Source organism: Heterodontus francisci, chromosome 1 (genome assembly GCF_036365525.1).
Source record: "Heterodontus francisci isolate sHetFra1 chromosome 1, sHetFra1.hap1, whole genome shotgun sequence".
Classification (NCBI taxonomy): Eukaryota; Metazoa; Chordata; class Chondrichthyes; order Heterodontiformes; family Heterodontidae; genus Heterodontus; species Heterodontus francisci.
In genome coordinates this window covers 284,399,251-284,424,566 of record NC_090371.1, presented here as the reverse complement: position 1 = coordinate 284,424,566, position 25,316 = coordinate 284,399,251, and the positions used below count along the sequence as shown (strand labels likewise).

The window sequence follows — 25,316 nt, the reverse complement described above, 5'->3', positions numbered from 1 at the left end:
TGATTATATTGAATGTTCGAACAGACTCAACAGGCCACATGGTCTACTCCTGCCCCTATTTCTTATGTTCTTATATTCTTGTTGTCCTAATATGACAATATTCTATATAAATCCAACTGAGACTGACTATGGTCTTGCCCAATCATTTGATTCCTTGGCTCCTACAGGGTCAACTAGGATCAAATACAAGATTCGGTAGTTGAGGTTGAGTATCCTGGAGTGAAGTTATTGACTCCCAGGCTCCTCTTCTCAAGCTCTTTGCTGTTGTATCCATTCTTGCTTTGCCATCACCTCCTTCAGATAGTAACGCAGCCTCGGTAGGAATAAGTGTTGCTATGTCTGATGTATTGGGTTCCTTTCTAAACAGGCTGTGTTTGAACCATGGACATATACCAATTTCACATCTTTGCTTGCTGTTTTTGTCAGCTTTTTGTGTGTTTAGGTTTATATATATATATAAAATTCTGAGAATTCTACGTGAATAAAATAATCCACAATAAAATGATAGGCTATTGTCAAATAACAAAGATTAATGGACAGAAAATGAGGCAGGCTGTGAAACATGGAGACACACCACCACATCTAATGTTCTGATCAGTGTTCTCAGCACAGAGCCCTGTGTGTGGGCTCTCATTTACATAATATAATATTAACCATCACTAGTTCAGCACTTTGTTAACAGAAACGATCTCAACTCATTGCTGGATAAATGGCATCTCAAGGACCTCAGAATGGATTTGTTATAAGCAAGTCGTGTCTGACATTTAACAGTGTTTTTCATGAAGTGATCCCTGTGATATTGGGGTTGATATCAATGATCACCGTCACTGGTGTTCCTAATGATCACTACGTTATTGAGATGCACTTATACATTCACTGTGTTATAGTTATTGAATATTGGGATTTCATGTTAATAATCACTGTGTTATTGGGGTCCAGATTAATTATCACTGTGCATTCAGAGGTCTGATAAACCCTTATTGGATGCCATATTAATAATGACCTTGACAATGGGGTTCAGATTAAACATTGAATCATAAAGGACAGAAGGAGGCTATTCAGTCCATCATGCCTGTGCTAGCTCTTGGAAAGAACTATCCAATTAGTCCCACTATCTCTTTCTCTTTCCTCATAAATCTATGTTCCAGATCACAACAACTCCCTGTGCAAAAGAAAATTCTCCTCATCTCTCCCTCTGGTTCTTTTGCCAATTACCTTAAATCTGTGTCCCCTGGTTCCTGACCCTCCTGACAGTGGAAACAGTTTCTGCATATTCACTCTATCAAAACCCTTCCTAATTTTCAACACCTCTATTAAATCTCCCCTTAACTTTCTCTGCTTGAAGGAGAACAATCCCAGCTTCTCCAGTCTCTTCACATAACTGAAGTCCCTCATCCCTGGAACAATTCTAGTAAATCTCCTCTGCACCCCCTCCAAGGCTTTAACTTCACAGTCTGCCCTCTCAGGTGGTGTAAAAGACCCTATGGCATGATTTTGAAGAGAAGGGGGGGGTTCGTCCTGATGTCCTGGAGCCAATTTTTATCCCTTGAAAATATTACTAAAACAGATTATGTGGCCATTATCACATTGCTGTTTATGGGATCTTGCTTTGCATAAGTTTCCTACATTACAACAGTGACTGCTTCAAAAAGTACTTCATAGGCTGTAAAGCGTTTAGGGTGTCATGTGATCATGAAAAGCACTATAGAAATGTAAGTTGTTGTTTTTTTTCTTTACAAGTAATGATGTTATTTTCACCCAGCTCTATTGATATGAGATTTGCCAGTTTGTTTACTGTAGCTATTGTTCCTCCTTCCTGTTCTTTTAGAAAACCTGGTCCTGGTTCTGCTCCTTATACTTGCGATGGTGGTTCTCATCAGTCTCATTGTTCTGAGATTCAAATGCAGAAACTATCGAAAGCAAAGGCGAGGTACAGTAATACGTCTTTTTTCAAAGTTTGGTCTCAAACAGAATGTACGAGGAGTATTGACGTCCCATACACTTCTTAATTCCACTCATTTAACGCTATTGTATTTTCTGCCCTTGCTGTGTGTTTTTTAACCTATTGTTTCTTTTTGTTGGGTTGTGGCAAGATAATTGCTGATCATTAGTACATGGTGATGTATCGAGTCAGTGCGTCTGAAAAGGAGAAATTTGTAGGGCTATGGGAAGGAATGGGGGGGCGGGGGGAGAGACTAAAACAGCCAATGGGCCTGATTTTATCTTTACTATTCACAGTAAAATAGGCAAAGAGAAGATTAGTCTTCCATCTATCCGACACGTCCAGACCTCCCATCAGTTTCCTTCTCTAATTCTACAATAAGAGGCTCTGTATCGTCTTTCCTAACACAAACATTATTCTGGAGGCTGGATTTGCACGTTTCGTGCTACCAACTGGGGAATGAGATTCCTCCTTCGCCTTTTCTCACTGTAGAGTATGCCCATGTCATTTTTAGTGCAATTTGTCGCACTTCGTTCACTGGTTCCACTTTAGCCTGACTTGCAGTCGCTGGTGCCTTTAGGTAGATGCAGGGCCTTTAAACACCGCCACTGATTATAAACTGCACCAGCCACTCAGCCCTGCCACACACAAGTTTTCTAAACTATCGCAGGCTTAAATTATTAATCAGTGGTGGGACTTATCCTTATATCACTGCCAGCTGTGTCTCAGTAGCAGCACCTCAGCTTCAAGTCACACTCCGGATATATCAGCACATAATTTAGGAGGACAATCCATGCCAGTACCGAGGGAGTGCTGCACTGTTGGAGGTGCCATCTTTCAGACGAGATGTTAAACCGCGGCTCTGCTTGCCCTCTCAGGTGGATGTTAAAAGATCCTATGACACTATTTCAGAGAAGAGCAGGGGGTTTTGCCCTGGTGTCCTGGGTCCAAGATTAATCCCTCAATTAACATCACAAAAACAGATTATCCAGTCATTATCACATTGCTGTTTGTGGGATCTTGCTGTGTGTAAATTGGCTGATGAATTTCCTACATTACGACAGTGACTACAATTTAAAAGCACTTTATTGGCTGTAAATTGCTTTGGGATGACCTGAGATCATGAAAGGCGCTATCAAAATGCAAGTCAGTCCTTATTTTTCTATTGTACTGTCCAGGATTATACAAAAGAGCTGGCACCAGGATTTCGGGCTGGTTAAGTGTCAGACACTGCAGCAGAGTAGAGACCCTACACTGCTGTACTGCCAGCAGTAGAACAGGAACTCCAGAATGTCGGGGGCCTTGACTAAATGCTGCATCCCAAGACTTCGAATTCTGTTGCCACAAGATGGTCTTTCCTGAATCTGGTTACTTTGTAACTGTAAAAATCTGGAAAATCTTGAACATGTTCTCTCCACCATCCTTCTTTTCTTGTGACAGTAAATTTTGGCCTCTCCCAGGAGATCACATGGCTCTGCAGTAGGGAGAGTATACACTGATGCACACGGGGTGTGTATATACTGTGATGCACATGGGGTGTGTATAGACTGTGATACACACGGGGTGTGTATATACTGTGATGCGCATGGGGTGTGTATATACTGTGATGCGCATGGGGTGTGTATATACTGTGATACACACGGGGTGTGTATATACTGTGATACACACGGGGTGTGTATATACTGTGATGCGCATGGGGTGTGTATATACTGTGATACACACGGGGTGTGTATATACTGTGATGCGCATGGGGTGTGTATATACTGTGATACACACGGAATGTGTATATACTGTGATACGCATGGGGTGTGTATATACTGTGATACACACGGAATGTGTATATACTGTGATACGCATGGGGTGTGTATATACTGTGATACGCATGGGATGTGTATATACTGTGATACACACGGGGTGTGTATATACTGTGATGCGCATGGGGTGTGTATATACTGTGATACACACGGAATGTGTATCTACTGTGATACGCATGGGGTGTGTATATACTGTGATACACACGGGGTGTGTATATACTGTGATACACACGGAATGTGTATATACTGTGATACGCATGGGGTGTGTATATACTGTGATGCGCATGGGCTGTGTATATACTGTGATAGGCACGGGCTGTGTATATACTGTGATAGGCACGGGGAGTGTATATACTGTGATGCGCATGGGGTGTGTATATACTGTGATACACACGGGGTGTGTATATACTGTGATACACACGGAATGTGTATATACTGTGATACACACGGAATGTGTATATACTGTGATACACACGGAATGTGTATCTACTGTGATACGCATGGGGTGTGTATATACTGTGATACACACGGAATGTGTATATACTGTGATACGCATGGGGTGTGTATATACTGTGATGCGCATGGGGTATGTATATACTGTGATACGCACGGGCTGTGTATATACTGTGATAGGCACGGGGAGTGTATATACTGTGATGCGCATGGGGTGTGTATATACTGTGATACACACGGGGTGTGTATATACTGTGATACACACGGAATGTGTATATACTGTGATACACACGGAATGTGTATATACTGTGATACACACGGAATGTGTATATACTGTGATACACACGGGGTGTGTATATACTGTGAGGCGCATGGGGTGTGTATATACTGTGATACACACGGAATGTGTATCTACTGTGATACGCATGGGGTGTGTATATACTGTGATACACACGGGGTGTGTATATACTGTGATACACACGGAATGTGTATATACTGTGATACGCATGGGGTGTGTATATACTGTGATGCGCATGGGGTGTGTATATACTGTGATACGCACGGGCTGTGTATATACTGTGATAGGCACGGGGAGTGTATATACTGTGATGCGCATGGGGTGTGTATATACTGTGATACACACGGGGTGTGTATATACTGTGATACACACGGAATGTGTATATACTGTGATACACACGGAATGTGTATCTACTGTGATACGCATGGGGTGTGTATATACTGTGATACACACGGGGTGTGTATAGACTGTGATACACACGGGGTGTGTATACACTGTGATACACACGGGGTGTGTATATACTGTGATACACACGGGGTGTGTATATACTGTGATACACACGGGGTGTGTATACACTGTGATACACACGGGGTGTGTATACACTGTGATACACACGGGGTGTGTATATACTGTGATACACACGGAATGTGTATATACTGTGATACACACGGGGTGTGTATATACTGTGATACACACGGGGTGTGTATATACTGTGATACACACGGGGTGTGTATATACTGTGATGCGAATGGGGTGTGTATATACTGTGATACACACGGGGTGTGTATATACTGTGATACACACGGAATGTGTATATACTGTGATACGCACGGAATGTGTATATACTGTGATACACACGGAATGTGTATATACTGTGATGCGCATGGGGTGTGTATATACTGTGATACACACGGGGTGTGTATATACTGTGATACGCACGGAATGTGTATATACTGTGATACACACGGAATGTGTATATACTGTGATGCGAATGGGGTGTGTATATACTGTGATACACACGGGGTGTGTATATACTGTGATACGCACGGAATGTGTATATACTGTGATACACACGGAATGTGTATATACTGTGATGCGAATGGGGTGTGTATATACTGTGATACACACGGGGTGTGTATATACTGTGATACGCACGGAATGTGTATATACTGTGATACACACGGAATGTGTATATACTGTGATGCGCATGGGGTGTGTATATACTGTGATACACACGGGGTGTGTATATACTGTGATACACACGGGGTGTGTATATACTGTGATGCGCATGGGGTGTGTATATACTGTGATACGCACGGGGTGTGTATACACTGTGATACGCACGGGGTGTGTATACACTGTGATACACATGGGGAGTGTATACACTGATACGCACACGGAGCGTGTATACACTGTGATACGCATGGGGTGTGTATACACTGTGATATGCACGGGGCGTGTATATACAGTGATACGCATGGGGTGTGTATATACACTGATACACACAGGGAGTGTATACACTGTGATATGCAAGGGGATTGTATACACTGTGATAGGCACGGGGAGTGTATATACTGTAATACACACGAGGCATGTATATACTGTGATACACATGGGGAGAGTATACACTGTGATATGCATGGGGGGTGTATTCACTGATACACACGGGGTGTGTATATACTGTAATACACACGAGGCATGTATATACTGTGATACACATGGGGTGTGTATATACTGTGATATGCACGGGGCGTGTATATACAGTGATACACACGGGGTGTGTATATACTATGATATGCACAGGGAGTTTATATTAATTTAGTGTATAGTGACTTATTAAGGCAAATACAGCAACCATTTTGCACTCAACAAGGTTCCATTGTTGAGTTAAATGACTAGTTCATCTATTTTGTTTTGGTAATTGAAGTTGAATTTAGCTAAGGCACTAACACACTTTGCGCGGCTCTTTGAATAATGCCTTGGGATCTATAACATCCACTTGAGTCACATAACAAACAAATGGGTTGTTCATTTAACATCACATCTGAAGGGCAGTATCACACACAGTACCACGCTGGGGTGTCAGCCATGTGCTCAGGTTTGGAGCGGGGCGTGAGTCCGCAATTGTCTGACTCTGGCTGCCAACTGAACCGAGCTGCTATTTAAAGTGGAAAGAGAAAGGATAAACTACCAGTATTGGAGAGAATTTCACTTCAATAAAATAATTCAAGTATGTTTTACTTACTTAGAGTGGTTTTGATTCATGAACTTTAACCCAGTAATGGTTTTTGCTGGTCGCATAGTCTCCTTTTAGATCAGTGATCCTGTAGTTTCTGGATTGATTAACACTACCATTCAGATTTTAGGATCTGGTGTGAGACAGGTAGTTTAAAACTAATTGAACTTCACACAAGTTGCAGTATAACTGCGAGCAGTGCAAAGTCATCTTTTTAAACTTTAATTTGGAAATGTTACATTTTCTTCCACCTTTTCCTGAAGGCATTGTCTCTAGCCCTGAGTTACAGTTCCACAGGCCTCTTTTATCTCATTGAAGTGACCCCATTATCGTGTGTGAATGCTGGCAGGCTGCCCTGCTGTGGACATCAGAGCTGAACCCAATTCTGTCTTCACTTGGTATCCATGTTTCCAGTAGGAGCAGAAAGTCTAGCTGATTTTTTTCTTTCCCTAACCCAGGACTGTGATCATTTGTAGTGTCCTTTCTACACTGTACTGAGATCAGCTAAATCAGCAGAGGCTAGGATAAAAATTGAAACCTTCCTTTGGTGTAGGTTACAGACAGCAACTTGCTATTCTTAAAATTTAAAAAGATCAGAGGAAGTCATTGGATTCCCTTCATATTTTTTTTAATACTGGCAAAGACTCTGAGCTCGCTGCAAACATTGAGTGTCGGTCGAATTCCAGTACTGGTGGACAGAATCCATTTGTCCTAACCATGGGTGCTCTGCTTTGTCCTAACAGAGTGGCGGAGTGTCAGCAGTTTATCGTAGTATTCTAAAACAGGTCTGATGTTGGGTTGTTATCTGTATCATAATGGCAGTGGAAGATGTGTTGCCCTTTGTAGTATATATAAATGACTTGGAGGAAAATGTAGCTGGTCTGATTCGTAAGTTTGCGGACGACACAAAGGTTGGTGGAGTTGCGGATAGTGATGAGGATTGTCAGAGGATACAGCAGGATATAGATCGGTTGGAGACTTGGGCGGAGAAATGGCAGATGGAGTTTAATCCGGACAAATGTGAGGTAATGCATTTTGGAAGGTCTAATGCAGGTGGGAAGTATACAGTAAATGGCAGAACCCTTAAGAGTATTGACAGGCAGAGAGATCTGGGCGTACAGGTCCACAGGTCACTGAAAGTTGCAACGCAGGTGGATAAGGTAGTCAAAAGGCATACGGCATGCTTGCCTTCATCGGTCGGGGCATAGAGTATAAAAATAGGCAAGGCATGCTGCAGCTGTACAGAACTTTAGTTCGGCCACACTTAGAATATGGCGTGCAATTCTGGTCGCCACACTACCAGAAGGACGTGGAGGCTTTGGAGAGGGTACAGAGGAGGTTTACCAGGATGTTGCCTGGTCTGGAGGGCAATAGCTATGAGGAGAGGTTGGATAAACTCGGATTGTTTTCACTGGAACGACGGAGGTGGAGGGGCGACATGATAGAGGTTTACAAAGTTATGAGCGGCATGGACAGAGTGGATAGTCAGAAGCTTTTTCCCAGGATGGAAGAGTCTGTTACTAGGGGACATAGGTTCAAGGTGAGAGGGGCAAAGTTTAGAGGGGATGTGCGAGGCAAGTTCTTTACACAGTGCCTGGAACTTGTTGCCAGGGGAGGTGGTGGAAGCAGGTACCATAGAGACGTTTAAGAGGCATCTTGACAATACATGAATAGGATGGGAATAGAGGGATACGGACCCCGGAAGTGCAGAAGGTTTTAGTTTAGGCAGGCATCAAGATTGGCGCAGGCTTGGAGGGCCGAATGGCCTGTTCCTGTGTTGTACTGTTCTTTGTTCTTTGTTTGACAAGTTAGGATATCTATAATAATTTGATATATTGATATATGAGTTGAACACGTGGCTGCAGGGATGGTGCAGGAGGGAGGGTTTTGGTTTCCTGGATAATTGGGGCTCTTTCTGGGGTAGGTGGGACCTCTACAAACAGGATGGTCTTCACCTGAACCAGAGGGGTACCAATATCCTGGGGGGGAGGTTTGCTAGTGCTCTTCGGGGGGGTTTAAACTAATTCAGCAGGGGAATGGGAACCTAAATTGTAGTGCCAGTGTACAGGATGTTGAGAGTAGTGAGGTCAGGGATAGGGTTACAAGGATGCAAGAGGGCACTGGCAAGCAAGAACTTGGTTTAAAGTGTGTCTACTTCAATGCCAGGAGCATCCGGAATAAGGTGGGTGAGCTTGCAGCATGGGTTGGTACCTGGGATCTCGATGTAGTGGCCATTTCGGAGACATGGGTAGAGCAGGGGCAGGAATGGATGTTGCAGATTCCGGGATTTAGATGTTTCAGTAAGAACAGAGAAGATGGTAAAAGAGGGGGTGGTGTGGCATTGTTAATCAAGGAGAGTATTACAGCGACAGAAAGGACGTTTGAGGACTCGTCTACTGAGGTAGTATGGGCTGAGGTTAGAAACAGGAGAGGTGAGGTTACCCTGTTGGGAGTCTTTTATAGACCTCCGAATAGTTCCAGAGATGTAGAGGAAAGGATAGCGAAGATGATTCTCGACAGGGGCGAGAGTAACAGGGTAGTTGTTATGGGGGACTTTAACTTTCCAAATATCGACTGGAAATACTATAGTTCGAGTACTTTAGATGGGTCAGTTTTTGTCCAGTGTGTGCAGGAGGGTTTTCTGACACAGTATGTAGACAGGCCAACCAGGGGCGATGCCACATTGGATTTGGTACTGGGAAATGAACCCGGCCAGGTGTTAGATTTAGATGTAGGTGAGCACTTTGGTGATAGTGATCACAATTCGGTTAGGTTTACCTTAGCGATGGGCAGGGACAGGTATATACCGCAGGGCAAGAATTATAGCTGGGGGAAAGGAAATTATGATGCGATTAGGCAAGATTTAGGATGCGTAGGATGGGGAAGGAAACTGCAGGGGATGGGAACAATCGAAATGTGGAGCTTATTCAAGGAGCAGCTACTGCGTGTCCTTGATAAGTATGTACCTGTGAGGCAGGGAGGAAGTTGTCGAGCGAGGGAGCCGTGGTTTACTAAAGAAGTTGAAGCGCTTGTCAAGAGGAAGAAGAAGGCTTATGTTAGGATGAGACGTGAAGGCTCAGTTAGGGCGCTTGAGAGCTACAAGCTAGCCAGGAAGGATCTAAAGGGAGAGCTAAGAAGAGCAAGGAGAGGACACGAGAAGTCATTGGTGGATCGGATCAGGGAAAACCCTAAGGCTTTCTATAGGTATATCAGGAATAAAAGAATGACTAGAGTTAGATTAGGGCCAATCAAGGATAGTAGTGGGAAGTTGTGTGTGGAATCAGAGGAGATAGGGGAAGTGTTAAATGAATATTTTGCGTCAGTATTTACAGTAGAGAAAGAAAATGTTGTCGAGGAGAATACTGAGATTCAGGCTACTAGGCTAGATGGGATTGAGGTTCACAAGGAGGAGGTGTTAGCAATTTTGGAAAGTGTGAAAATAGATAAGTCCCCTGGGCCAGATGGGATTTATCCTAGGATTCTCTGGGAAGCTAGGGAGAAGATTGCAGAGCCTTTGTCCTTGATCTTTATGTCGTCATTGTCGACAGGAATAGTGCCGGAAGACTGGAGGATTGCAAATGTTGTCCCCTTGTTCAAGAAGGGGAGTAGAGACAGCCCTGGTAATTATAGACCTGTGAGCCTTACTTCGGTTGTGGGTAAAATGTTGGAAAAGGTTATAAGAGACAGGATTTATAATCATCTTGAAAAGAATAAGTACATTAGAGATAGTCAGCACGGTTTTGTGACGGGTAGGTCGTGCCTCACAAACCTTATTGAGTTTTTCGAGAAGGTGACCAAACAGGTGGATGAGGGTAAAGCAGTGGATGTGGTGTATATGGATTTCAGTAAGGCGTTTGATAAGGTTCCCCACGGTAGGCTATTGCAGAAAATACGGAAGTATGGGGTTGAAGGCGATTTAGAGCTTTGGATCAGAAATTGGCTAGCTGAAAGAAGACAGAGGGTGGTGGTTGATGGCAAATGTTCATCCTGGAGTTTAGTTACTAGTGGTGTACCGCAAGGATCTGTTTTGGGGCCACTGCTGTTTGTCATTTTTATAAATGACCTGGAAGAGGGTGTCGAAGGGTGGGTTAGTAAATTTGCGGATGACACTAAGGTCGGTGGAGTTGTGGATAGTGCCGAAGGATGTTGTAGGGTACAGAGGGACATAGATAGGCTGCAGAGCTGGGCTGAGAGATGGCAAATGGAGTTTAATGCGGAAAAGTGTGAGGTGATTCACTTTGGAAGGAGTAACAGGAATGCAGAGTACTGGACTAATGGGAAGATTCTTGGTAGTGTAGATGAACAGAGAGATCTTGGTGTCCAGGTGCATAAATCCCTGAAGGTTGCTAACCAGGTTAATGGGGCTGTTAAGAAGGCATATGGTGTGTTAGCTTTTATTAGTAGGGGGGTCGAGTTTCGGAGCCACGAGGTCATGCTGCAGCTGTACAAAACTCTGGTGAGACCGCACCTGGAGTATTGCGTGCAGTTCTGGTCACCGCATTATAGGAAGGATGTGGAAGCTATGGAAAGGGTGCAGAGGAGATTTACTAGGATGTTGCCTGGTATGGAGGGAAGGTCTTACGAGGAAAGGCTGAGGGACTTGAGGTTGTTTTCGTTGGAGAGAAGGAGGAGGAGAGGTGACTTAATAGAGACATATAAGATAATCAGAGGGTTAGATAGGGTGGATAGTGAGAGTCTTTTTCCTCGGATGGTGATGGCAAACACGAGGGGACGTAGCTTTAAGTTGAGGGGTGATAGATATAGGACAGATGTTAGAGGTAGTTTCTTTACTCAGAGAGTAGTAGGGGCGTGGAACGCCCTGCCTGCAACAGTAGTAGACTCGCCAACTTTAAGGTCATTTAAGTGGTCATTGGATAGACATATGGATGAAAATGGAATAGTGTAGGTCAGATGGTTTCACAGGTCGGCGCAACATCGAGGGCCGAAGGGCCTGTACTGCGCTGTAATGTTCTAATTCTAATTCTAATATTTCCTCAAAAGACTGAAATCAAACAGATTCCTAAAGGGTGCATAGGAATTCCTAATATTGTTTCTTGTCTTTATAAAATCAACTATTTGCACTCATGGCAATTTATGAATTTTGTGTTGCAGAACCAAAGTATGGTGTTTTTATTCTGGGGCAATGGAAACCCCAGGAAATGATTCTGGTTTGATATGTTTCAGGAATATTTGAGATTCTTTTCATATTTCTATATCAGTCAAATTGTTAAACATTTTAAACAAATATATCATTTTATTTCAAATAAGTGTTTGTAAATCAACTGAATATTTTGCCAGAGCTGTCGCATGCTGAAGGACCATTGGTTTGTATTATGGTGTAACTCCGGGAGAAAGCTCCAATCAATGGCATTAATTTGCACTTAGCTAGCTCCCTTTAATATAGGAAAACAGATGCCATGTCAATAAAGGACAGATTAGGAGGGGTGAACAAGTTGTTAGTTGTTAGGTGGGATGGAGAGGGAAGTGAAGAGATAAACGGCTTTAGGGAATTAAATTCAGACAGTAGGTGAATGAGATATGGATGCCAAAGGTGAGATAAGTGGAGTGAAGATGCACAAGTGGTCGGAATCAAGTGAGAAGAGTAAGGGGAAGGGTTGTAGTGCAGGAGGAGGTTATGGCGATGGAAGGGGTGAGGGTCAAAGCAATTTAAAGATGGGAGGGATTTAAAGATATGGGCAAGAATAAATATGAGACATTGACCTACTGGGAGCCATAGTAGGCCAGTGAAAACCAGGAATGCTAGTAGGATTTAGCAGAGAGCTCATGGGCGAGCTACAGAATCAGGTGGGTGGGAGGTGAGGCACCAATAAGGAGAGTACTGGAGTGACAGAGTCTGGAGGTGATGAATGTATGTGGGTTTCGAAGAAGGGTCACTGACCCGAAACGTTGACTCTGCTTCTCTTTCCACAGATGCTGCCAGACCTGCTGAGTGATTCCAGCATTTCTTGTTTTTGTTTCAGATTTCCAGCATCCGCAGTATTTTGCTTTTATATTAATGTATGTGGGTTTCCAGACTGAATGGGTTAAAGTGGGTAATGTTATGAAGGTAGAATTTTCTGGTTGGCAAGATGTAACGAGTGGTGTGCTACAGGGATCTGTGCTGGGGCCTCAAGTTTTTACAATTTATATAAATGACTTAGATGAAGGGACCGAAGATATGGTTGCTAAATTTGGCTGATGACACAAAGATAGGTAGGAAAGTAGGTTGTGAAGAGGACATAAGGGAGCTACAAAGGGATATAGATAGGTTAAGTGAGTGGGCAAAAATCCGGCAGATGGAGTATAATGTGGGAAAATGCAAAGTTGTCCATTTTGGCAGGAAGAATAAAAAAGAAGCATATTATCTAAATGGTGTGAGATTGCGGAGCTCTGAGATGCAGAAGGATCTCGGTGTCCTAGTGCATGAATTGCAAAAGGTTAGTATGCAGGTACAGCACGTAATTAGGAAAGCTAATAGAATGTTATTGTTTATCACGAGGAGAATTATCACAAGGAGAAGGGCGGCACAGTGGTGCAGTGGTTAGCACCGCAGCCTCACAGCTCCAGCGACCCGGGTTCAGTTCTGGGTACTGCCTGTGCTGAGTTTGTAAGTTCTCCCTGTGTCTGCGTGGGTTTCCGCCGGGTGCTCCGGTTTCCTCCCACATCCAAAGACGTGCAGGTTGATAGGTAAATTGGCCATTATAAATTGCCTCTAGTGTAGGTAGATGGTAGGAGAATGGTGAGGATGTGGTAGGGAATATGGGTTATTGTTGGTCGGCACAGACTTGGTGGGCCATAGGGCCTGTTTCAGTGCTGTATCTCTATATGCATGGGCAGTTTATATACTGTGATGCGCACAGGGTGTGTATATACTTGAAACACATGGGGAGTGTATATACTGTGATGCGCACGGGAAGTGTATATACTGTGATGCCCTGTAATGGCCTGCTGAAAGAAAACCACCTCTAAACTTGTCAAGTTCTTCCAATGCATCTCCCGCACCAGCCCCTGACAGATGGTGCAATTGTAGAGTTTGTAAAGAGAAGCTTTTTATGTTGTCTGATGGAACATAAATGCGATGCGTGGAGTTGAAGATCTCAAACAGGTTGATTAACAGCTAACAACTATATACAGTGCAGAACTATCTATTTACAGGACATGCCTCTTGGTGTTGCAGTTACAGAGTGAGACTGGCATGTAGTCACATGACTGTATTCTGGTATGCAGCTTATTAGCATACTAAGATCTTAAAGGGACTTCACTCTTAAAGGCAATCACACAACATCTCCCTTGTTTCCAAAGATAAGTCTCATATGCTAGAAGTAAAAAAATACATAAAATTAGTTAACATCAACATTATTAACACATGGATTGAGATTGTGAAAATTTACAAATATAGAGGCTCAGGAGTCCAAATATAGTTCCAGTGGTTTGGCAGCTTTTCCAGATCTGGTTATGGTGTAACCTTCTAGGGATGTGGATTTCACCCTTGGCTGCCCTGGGTTTACAGACATGTTGTTAATGTGTTAGCTGCTGTCCTGTTGATCTGTCACACCCCCACTGTCAGACTGTGTTCCCTCGAGTCAGCCGTGCACAGTTGCAGTATTGCACACCTCTCTCAGTTGGCTTCAGTTCCTTCTCAACACCACTCTGCTAGATATTGTAATCTCGTAGGACCGAGACTCGCCGCACACTCTGGACACCTCTGCGGGTAACCGTGTTTTCATTGTGAGGCACATGACTCTGACCTTTTGTCCTACGTGTCACTGAGGTAGTTCCACCCCCCGTGTGTCGGTCATTCACCATCCTCATTCGCCCCTGTTTTTCGAGCCATGTCTCCTGCATCTCAGAGAATTTGGACAGAAGATGCTTCGGCAGAGTCGTCCGCACTTTTCTTAATGGGACATCACTCTTAAAGGCAATCACACAACAGTGTTCTCCCAACCACACCCACAGATAATCCATTTGCAGAGTTCTTCGAACCAGCCACTTACCCTCAATAACAGCGGCATAGTCACCCTTTCGAGTCACCAGGGACTCTCACCTTGGTGCCGCCAGGTTGTTAAAGACATGAAACTGAAGGCACGTGAGTGCCTCACGTCCAACACAAGATTGCAAACGCCTGGTAAGATTGCTATCAATTACATTCAGGTGTATGGTAACGGGTGTTTAACATAAATGCCAATGCCGTCACGGCAATGTGGAATTGTCACCATGGCATTTCACTGCCTCTGACAGAATCGGAACGCAGCATTACGGTGTCGAGTTCCGTGGTGGACGACTCCATGCCGATTCTCTGCACCCCCCACCCACCCACCTAGAAGCCCACCTTCCAGAGGAACATAAAATTCAGCCAACAGTAAAATGACACTCTTGGTGTGAAGCTCCTTAATTGTTTGTGTGTGTGTAGCAGTGTCATGTGATCTGATTGTAATGTGCTATGAATTGAACTCTGTTGAGTTTAAATGGGAAAAGTGCAGCAGGAAAATTACTCATGGAGTAACTCAGACTCAATTTAAGTAATTTCATTTCTGTTATTTGAACAGAGGCGAAAGGCGGCACATCAGACAAGTGAGTATAATTTATTAAAATAATTGAGGGCGTGTAGAAGTGATCGAGGCCGACATTAAAACTCAGGTCAGACTCTCACTCCACAGATCATTAGTGGGCAACTCTTTACAAATTGACAAGTCAGGAAAGCATAGTTTCTCAAACTCATATTCCACTGTGGAAAGCAGAAACCCCACACAACTTCCCATCCATTCATTCCCGCAATGTGCTGCTGTTGTGTGAAACCCTGTTACCAAAAATACTCATTTGTAAAATGTGAAGAGGCGGGGCAATGTGATGCTGCTAATCGGGACACTGCTGTAGTAGTGGCCTGTAGTTCTTGCCAAGGCGCTTGATCAGTTAATACAGAGTGAAGCTGCCATGCTCAACATTGCAATGGTATCATTGTGTCACTAGCTATGCCTGTCCCATAAAAACTTGCCAGTTTTTAAAACTCTTTCTTTAAAGGAAGAAGTATCTGCATATTACCCGACTCTGCCCTTACCTCAGCCCATCTGCTGCTGAAACTGTCATTCGGCTTTTTTAACTTCCAGATAGAGATATTCCAATGCTGTCCTGGCCAGCCTCCCATCTTCCACCTTCCCCAAGCTTCAGCTCATCCAAAACTCTGCTACTCATATCCTAACGCTCGCCCCCTCCTCTGCTCACTGACCTACATTGTCTCCTGCTCATCATTATTTTCAACTCCCTCCAAGGCCTCACCTCTCCCTATCTCTGTAACCTTCTCCAGCCCCACCACCCTCTGAGATCTCTTCGCTCCTCCAAATCTGGTCTCTTGTACATCCCCCGATTTCCTTTGCGTCACCATTGGCGGCCGTGTTTTCCTAAGCTCTGGAATTCCCTTCTTAAACCTGTCTCTCTCGCCTCCTTTAAAGTGCTCCTTAATATCTATCTCTTTGACAAAGCTTTTGGTCACCTGTCCTATTATCACCATTATTGCGATTCAGTTTAAAAGCTGGGGTATTTTTGTCCTTTTCTGGAGTTCTGCAAGTAATCTGGATTAAGTGGCCACCTTACGTCAGACGATATTTAACATTTATGCCGCAGACCTTCACAAACTGGGGCACATCTCGGGAATCCAGGCACACACCTAACAACGCGCTATCCATTTACAATAAAAACAGATAGGAACTCATGCAGGTCTCCAACCAAGGACATTGACCTCTGCACCAGAATTCTCAGTGTGTGTTCCTACTGAGCAGCGTTCTGTGTTGGGAGCACGAAATCATAACCTTCCCCACTTCACAACTAAAACTGGTAGAAAGCCCCAACATTCTTTTTGCGGTTCTCTCAGCTGCTTGCACGTGCAACTCACAGGGGGTAATTTAACTTTCAACTGAAATTAAAAGTGGGGGAGAGATGCAGAACAGGCTGCTGACTCACTCTACACTATGCACAGTGGCGCAGTGGTTAGCACCACAGCCTCACAGCTCCAGGGACCCGGGTTCAGTTCTGGTTACTGCCTGTGCGGAGTTTGCAAGTTCTCCCTGTGACCACGTGGGTTTTCGCCGGGTACTCTGGTTTCCTCCCACAGCCACAGATTTGCAGGTTGATAGGTAAATTGGCCATTGTAAATTGCCCCTAGTGTAGGTAGGTGGTAGGAGAATGGTGGGGATGTGGTAGGGAATATGGGATTAATGTAGGATTAGTATAAATGGGTGGTTGTTGGTCGGCACAGACTCGGTGGGCCAAAGGGCCTGTTTCAGTGCTGTATCTCTCTATGACTCTATCATACCAAGGCAGGATCTAGCCCTGTATTTGAGTTTTGTGATTAAGAAATTGCCTTCTAATTGTGTTTCTCTTTTCCACAAAATTAATGCAGAACAACTACAAATAAAGACCAAGTCACCCTCATCTCTATAAGGTCAACGGATACAGATATTGGTATGAGCAGTTCTTGTAAACACTTTTTCATCTGAATCATTGTAATGAAACAATTCTGAACAAACAAACAAAAACATCAGATCAGAGTTTGTGTGGAAATGTTTGGATCAGTCGAGTAGGGCAATCGCAGTGCGTTACATCTGGAAACCAGCAGAGAGCTCGGTAGTGTCCAGAAGAGTTTTGACATTTCTTTTTCTGTTCTGAATATGAATCTGTTAATTATTAATTCCCGTTCTTCACCAGAGAAAGTAGGAGAAACCTTTTCTATTGCAACTGTTGAGCATTTGGGGCGGCACAGTGGCGCAGTGGTTAGCACCGCAGCCTCACAGCTCCAGCGACCCGGGTTCAATTCTGGGTACTGCCTGTGTGGAGTTTGCAAGTTCTCCCTGTGTCTGCGTGGGTTTTCTCCGGGTGCTCCGGTTTCCTCCCACATGCCAAAGACTTGCAGGTTGATAGGTAAATTGGCCATTAGCAATTGCCCCTAGTATAGGTAGGTGGTAGGGAAATATAGGGACAGGTGGGGATGTGGTAGGAATATGGGATTAGTGTAGGATTAGTATAAATGGGTGGTTGATGGTCGGCACAGACTCGGTGGGCCGAAGGGCCTGTTTCAGTGCTGTATCTCTAAACTAAACATTACGGCAAACAGACCAACAGTCTCCAGTGAGTGGCAATAGGGAGATATTCATTCTGCGATGGATTGAAAGTATGAGGTGGCCTCCCAGATGTTCACCTCAGCCCATCAATTCCACAAGCTTCAGCCTATAGTGAATGCTCACGAGCATCATTGAAGATGAGAACATAAGAAATAGGGACAGGAGTAGGCCATTCAACCCCTCCCTTGTCAATCAAAAATCTAACTCAGCCTTGAATATATTCAATGGCCCAGCCTTCAATGCTCGCTGGGGAAGAGAATTCCAAATATTAACAATCGAGGAGGCTCCTGAACAAAAGATAAAAATACGACAGTTTGGGAAAGAAATAAGAATTAGAGACAAGATGTTGCAGTAGGTTACATATTAGAATCATAGAATGAAACCCTATACAATAGGCCATTTGACCCATTGTACTTGTGCTGGCTATTTGAAACAGCTAACTAATTAGTCCCACTCCTCACTACCCTTTCCCCATAGCCCTGACGATTTGTCCCCATCGTCTATTTATCCAATTCCCTTTTACCGCATGGATGGTAATCTAGCAGAACAGATAGTCTGACCATTATACAACCTACCCAGTATACATTCCATTAATGTCGATAGATTGAAAATCGGATGAGTTGTATAACAAGTGGTTGACCCACTCAGCCACATTACTGCCCTTGCGGAGAAGATGGAAATTTACAAAATTGAGTTTTCATCTATGAGTTCAAATCCAGCGAAAGCCAATGAGAGGAAACCTTCTCTGCTGGGTGCAAGGCTCCTCAGTGAAAGGACTCGGGCAGTCTTAGCTCAAGTCCTAATGAACATGAGCAACTCAAGAACTGCCCCTAACATGGCACTAATTTACATTCATTGGCAACCTAACTCAGAGAATCTCCACTATAGAGCAGTTTGAAACTTTTTGTTTTATTTTTGTTGCTGCTCCCATCAAGTTGAGGGACATCCATGGTGATGAATGGGACATGATCGAACTTTTAATATCCGACAGCAGAATCAGAACTCCTGGATCAGCTACACATAGCAGAAAGGCCCCAAAGATGTAGGTTAATTAGAATTAACTCCATTTACACCAGTTTGACATTTGTGTTTCTCATACCAACCACTCTGCAAGTGATTGTTCCAGTTTATCACCTCTTCTCATGTGGAGACACACCCACCATAAATTCATTGAACCTGCCCCAAACCCATTTCGAAAAGGACCCTTACAGGTGTTGGAGAGAGAAAAACTATATCAGTCCTATCGATCTGGGCTGGTTAAAACACAGGTCCCAGAGGTCAAAGGGTAGTGTGTTAACTATTGCTGTCACCCAGTCCTCTCACAATTACTTCAATAAGTAATATTTAATTTGCCACCATCTTGATGTCCTTGACCTTGATGTTTTTTGACTTGTACAGATGAAGCGTCTTCTGGGAGGAATGATGCTGTGGAAAATGGAAAGGTTAAGGAGCTTGCTCAGCCTCAGTAGGTATAGTGAATGTCCTGTTTACTACATTTAACACTGAGATGGTACAGAATGCTTGTCATAAGGAATCATGTGCTAAATAAATCTATTCCTCTGTAAAAGTGCTACTAACAGAGGCTAATAAATCCCAGAGGGTCAGGGCTAGAATGAAAAGGGGGGGGGGAGTGGTCAGTGGGATTGTGGGGTTCACCTGGGGGACAAGGGGCAGCTGGTCTCTATCTTGCAGATGAGGAAATCCATGGGTTTCTCGCACTTGTAACAGAGGCAAGGGCAAAGAGGGCAGGGGACAGGAGTTTAAGGAGATGTCTGGTGCTGGAGGAAAGCAGCCTGGCTTATCCGTGTTCTGCAGGATGATGCTGCAGCTATGGGAGGATTTGGCCCAGAGCTGAGGAAGGCCCAGTGGCCCTGAATGTGGCCAGACCAGATCAGGTGGTGAATGGCGAGGGTAGTTGAATGCTGGATACAGCTCAGGCTTGTATATTTAGTATAAAATAAATTTACGATTTATCTTTACTTTCTGTTTTTGTGTATTTTATTATCTTTTTTATTTTGTTGCAGAATCCACAACCAGCAAAGGCCTCCTTTAAACTAATCATGGAGCACAGAGAGCAGGACAATCTATCAAGTGCAGAGACGGCCATTTGAAACAGCATTATTTGGATTTGTGATCCTGCTCGGTATAATTGCAACCGTGCAATGATTAATCGATTTATTGTGACTAACCACCAACAGAATTTTGATGGCGAGTGTGAGGTTGTTAAGTTTCCCATAAAATAGGCCCAATTTTGGAGCATTTTCAGAAATCCCAAATTTAGCCACGACAGGCAGAATTTGAGTTCAATTCTGTAATGCAGATGCTTCAGGATAAAGGGAAATTCATAATTAATTGAAAAACAATCTGTTAGGGCACTAAGTGACAAGTCGTATCCGCATTGTGATGATTTCATTAATAAAAAGCGCAATTAATTCTGTTAGCAATTTCCTCAAGGTATTTCTAGAACTCTTTGGAAAAATGTTTACTGTTTTCTGCTGTTTCATTGCTAGCAGTCACATACTTCTGACTGTTATTACATCAAATGTACAGCTCAGAAACAGACCACTTTGCCCGACTGGTCTTTGCCAGCATTTATGCACCACACAAGATTCCTACTCCCCACTCCATCTCACCCTATCAACATATACTTCTATTCCTTTCTCCATCATGTACTTTTCCAGCTTCTCTTTAAATGTATCTATACTATTCACCTCAACCACTCCCTGTGGTAGTGAGTTCCACATTCTCACCACTCTCTGGGTAAAGAAGTTTCTCTTGAATTGGGTTTATTTGTCACTATCTTATATTGATGGCCCCTAGTTCTGGACTCCCCCACAAGTGGAAACATCTCTACATCTGTGTACAGTACTGTGTACAGTTCTGGTCGCCACACTATAGGAAGGATGTGATTGCACTGGAGAGGGTGCAAAGGAGATTCACCAGGATGTTGCCTGGGCTCGAGCATTTCAGCTATGAAGAGAGACTGAAAAGGCTAGGGTTGTTTTCCTTAGAGCAGAGAAGGCTGAGGGGGGACATGATTGAGGTATACAAAATTATGAGGGGCATTGATAGGTTAGATAGAAAGAAACTTTTTCCCTTAGTGGAGGGGTCAATAACCAGGGGGCACAGATTTAAGGTAAGGGGCAGGAGATTTAGAGGGGAGTTGAGGAAAAATGTTTTCACCCAGAGGGTGGTTGGAATCTGGAACACACTGCCTGAAGAGGTGGTAGAGGCAGGAACCCTCACAACAGTTAAGAAGTATTTAGATGAGCATTTGAAATGCCATAGCATACACGGCTACAGGCCAAGTGCTGGAAAATGGGATTTGAATAGTTAGGTGCTTGATGGCCAGCACAGACACGTTGGGCCGAAGGGCCTGTTTCTGTGCTGTATAACTCTATGAATCTATCTACCCTAGCAAACCCCTTCATAATTTGAAAGACCTTCAAAATCTATAACAAAACCGGTTGTTATTTCTTCCAGTGAGATGTGCAAGAAATATTCAGCTGTTCAGAACACATAGGCTTCTATGTGAGGACCTTGTGAGCTTTTCTCAAACACATGATACAATAATGCAAGCATGCAGTAAGGAAACAAGGAGTACTGGTGTGGGCTGTGATTGTGTTCTGTTCTGTATTGGGCTATTACTCAGTAAATTGCAGATTATTGGCATTTAATAGGCACCACAAACAACTGGTAACAGAATTTACTTTTTTAACCATTCCCCCTTTGTGCTCTTAAAGTTTACACACTCACTGTGGATGTGCAGTAATGATGTTTGCCCATAACTTATATAACAAGAAAAATATTCCCAGGAACTAACATGACACATGTGAGTGAACACAGAGTGCTTTGACCAAAGCAATTATTACATTATAACAACAACTTACATTTATATAGCACCTTTAACGTAATAAAACGTCCCAAGGTACTTCACAGGAGCGTTATAAAACAAAGTATGATATCACACCACATAAGGAGATATTAGGTCAGATGACCAACAGCTTGGTCAAAGAGATAGGTTTTAAGGAATGTCTTATTGGGAAAGGAGGTAGAATGACAGAGGGGCTTAGGGAGGGAATTCCAGAGCTTAGGGCCAAAGCAACTGAAGGTGCAGCCATCATAGGTGGAGAGATAAAAATCAGGGAAGCTCAGGTGACCATATCTCGGAGGGTTGTGGGGCTGGAGGAGGTTACAGAGATAGAGAGAGGAGCAAGGCATGGAGGGATTTGAAAACAAGGATAAGAATTTTCAAATCAAGATGTTGCTTTGTAGGTCAGCGAGCACAAGGGTGATAGATGAACAGAACTTGGTGTGAGTTAAAACACGGGCAGCAGAGTTTTGGATAACCTTACATTTACAGATTGTAGAATGTAGGAGACCAGCCAGCAGAGCATTGGAATAGTCAAGTCGAGAGGTAACAAAGGCACGAATGAGGGTTTCAGCAGCAGATGAGCTGAGATGGGGGCGAAGTTGGGAAATAGGCGATCTTAGTGATGGTGCGAGTACGTAGTTGGAAGCTCATCATTAAAAAAAACACAGGAATTAACATGGAGTATAAAGGAGGAGTGACATATGAGAATACAAAACTGACAGGCAGGAAAAGACCAGCTGATCGATCAAATCTGGCCCACACTATAATGGCCAGAGCATCATGTTTAAACACTTCTTCCCCATTCCCCCATTCCCCCATTTCCCACATCCATGTAATCTGGGAGCGACAGAAAATCCATGGCCAATAATGGAAATAATAGTCGAGAAAATTCCACTCCAACGCCCTCAGACGATTGAAACGAGCCCAGGTGATCACACGGATCAAGTGTTATGTCGAAAGACACTTACTTTTATATGGTGTGATCTCTTACCCCAGTCAGAACCCGTCTAGCTCCCCGCTGAAGACATTAAATGTAAGGAATGAATTCAGCACAGACGGCTGGTTGGAGCAAAGAAAATTGCCATGATTCAATTATTTCTTCTCAAATATCTTAAATTTGATTAAATTAAACATTTGATTTTCAAATATTTGGGAGGGCCTTTCTCCCAACCCCCTGCCCCCCACAACATAGACCTCATACTCAGTGCAAAACTGTAACTAGTCAGAGCAGCAACTGGTCTGGAGAAAGTGCAGAACAAGTACCTTGTACTGATCATTCTCAGCAATAAATGAAAGAGTGAAATTATATAAGTGGATACAGTAGTTGCATTCGATAGTTGAACATTGCCGTTTGTGGGATCTTGCTGTGCACAAATTGGCTGCCACATTTCCTACATTATAACAATGACCGCATTACAAAAAGTATTTCATTGGCTGTAAAGCGCTTTGGGAAGTCCTGAGTTTGTGAAAGGTGCTGTATGAATCTATTTCTTTCTGTTGTATTGTGAAGAAGGATTGTAAAGTTTTATTACTGAATAAAAGATTTGCTTGACTTTTGTTCATGTTGACCAGATTTATCAAGCAAGCTCACCGTAATTATAGCAACTATTCAGTTGTAGATATGTATGTTTGTACAGGCTGTTTATTAAGTCCTTGTGCAACTTTAACTATTAATAACTTTGGATATGGACATGATAGACACAAACTGCAAACAGTCATAAAAACATAATTCATAGCATTTTTATTGTTAATGCTGTGTTGATGCTGTAACTGATTGAAACTGGGACAGTAGAAGAAGAGATCACTGTTGGAAAATCGGATTGAGCGATGTATCAAAAGAGATGATGGTTATCTTGAAGCCTAGAAATTTGAACTGTATTATCTTAAAATGTGATGAACATTGCTTTCATATACTGTATACAGCCTGTTTCTAACATATGGACATCCAAAGTTTTTAAGGTTTAAAGTTGCACAAGAACTACTATCTGATTGGCCAACATCTCACCTTCCCAGACCAATGGGCTCCACTCACTTTAGGCCCATTCTGAGTGCAAGTTGAATTTCTGCCCTCTGTGTGTGACAGTGCCTTTCAATAGTTGAGTTGCTACATTGAGTTTAAACTAGTCCCATCAACGTGCATAAAAACATTTACATGTTTAATTTCCTTACAGAGACATGTGACTGTATCGCACTTCACTCTTTATGATGGCTGTCCCTGTTATCAACTCAACTATTTATAATAACAGCTAGTTTGTTAGTGCTTACTACTGGGAAAATTGCAAATAGTGAATAAATCAATATTTTTGTTTAAGGTGACATAAGGATACAAGTGCCTGGCTCCTTGTGCTGTAATGGGAGCACACTTCGATAACTTGCACACTTCAAGCCTGTGATTTCCATCCATTTAACTTTAATGAACAAACAGTTGTAGCTGTGGGGTGTGCAGTTTTATAACCAGCTCCCTGCTTTGCCTGCCGGGGGACAGCGGCAGTGTCCCCCAGGAATGTACTGTACTGTATTTTCAAAGTCTGTGTGTATATGTCCCCCCTTTTTCTATAGGATTAACTGCTGTTAATGGGAATTATTTCTAAGATGTGATCAATCTAAATGCAAGTCTTGTTTGGTGAGTCATTAGAATTGTATGCTGTAGTTTGAGTCAGTTAACAGTAGATGGTGCAGCTGTTGTTCACTGGAGAATGTTCAGATCAAAGAATAACTTCCTAATTGGAAAATCTTCTCATTTTGAATGAAGGATTTGGGCACAAGATGATACTTGCACTGAAGTTCATGATACTCTTTGCAGTTTTAATGGTGAATTCTTGTATGTTAACTGCTGTAATGGAATGTAACCTTGCCACTATATGGCATCTGTAATCTCCATCACCTGTATTTTGCAGCAGTTCTATGCTGAATAAAGCTTTGTTAAAAAAAACACTTCAACAGTTGTGTTTACACACATACATATTTATATGAGAGGTTTTTCTTACAAAAAATATTCCCACATTCTCTTTGTCATTGACACAATTAGAAAGCTATCACTGTTAAGTATTGCTTGAAGAGGATGTTCTTCATTCTGCCTGGACCAGCCCCACATGACCTTCTCCATCACACTGATTAGTACCTTGTTCAGCAGAAGACTCTATTAACATGTAACTGGAGGACACTGAGGAGTTTGTCTAATATTTTATAGTATTTATTACTGCCTTGATGCTGCCACTGCCCAGCTTACTCTCTCTATCAATTATTTTTTCAGAGATACAGCACTGAAACAGGCCCTTTGGCCCACCAAGTCTGTGCCAACCATCAAACACCCATTTATACTAATCCTACATTAATCCCATTACCCTCTCACATCCCCACCCTAAACTAGGGACAATTTACAATGGCCAATTGACCTATCAACTTGCAAGTCTTTGGCTGTGGGAGGAAACCGGAGCACCCGGCGAAAAACCCACGCAGTCACAGGGCAAACTTTGCACAGGCAGTACCCAGAATTGAACCTGGGTTGCTGGAGCTGCGAGGCTAACCACTGCGCCACTGCAAGTTCTTACCTGTCAACTCCCTCATATTACCCACAAACATTAATCA

General features: G+C 43.2%; 1 protein-coding gene across 5 annotated transcripts in view; it reads left to right on the top strand.

Moving 5' to 3' along the window:
- LOC137377420 (endothelial cell-specific chemotaxis regulator-like) overlaps positions 1-24,621 on the top strand; it is a 77,016-nt gene extending 52,395 nt beyond the window's left edge. For 4 of the 5 annotated variants that reach the window (XM_068047027.1, XM_068047008.1, XM_068047021.1 and 1 more), the window contains 5 exons: positions 1,829-1,930; positions 15,290-15,314; positions 17,137-17,198; positions 19,253-19,319; positions 19,879-24,621. In XM_068047027.1, coding sequence (XP_067903128.1) covers positions 1,829-1,930; positions 15,290-15,314; positions 17,137-17,198; positions 19,253-19,319; positions 19,879-19,912 — 290 coding nt within the window. In that variant the 3' untranslated portion in view covers positions 19,913-24,621. Of the gene's footprint in view, positions 1-1,828; positions 1,931-15,289; positions 15,315-17,136; positions 17,199-19,252; positions 19,324-19,878 lie in introns of all 5 variants that reach the window. The other variant, XM_068047014.1, reaches the window with a different exon arrangement.
- Positions 24,622-25,316: the final 695 nt, after the last annotated feature.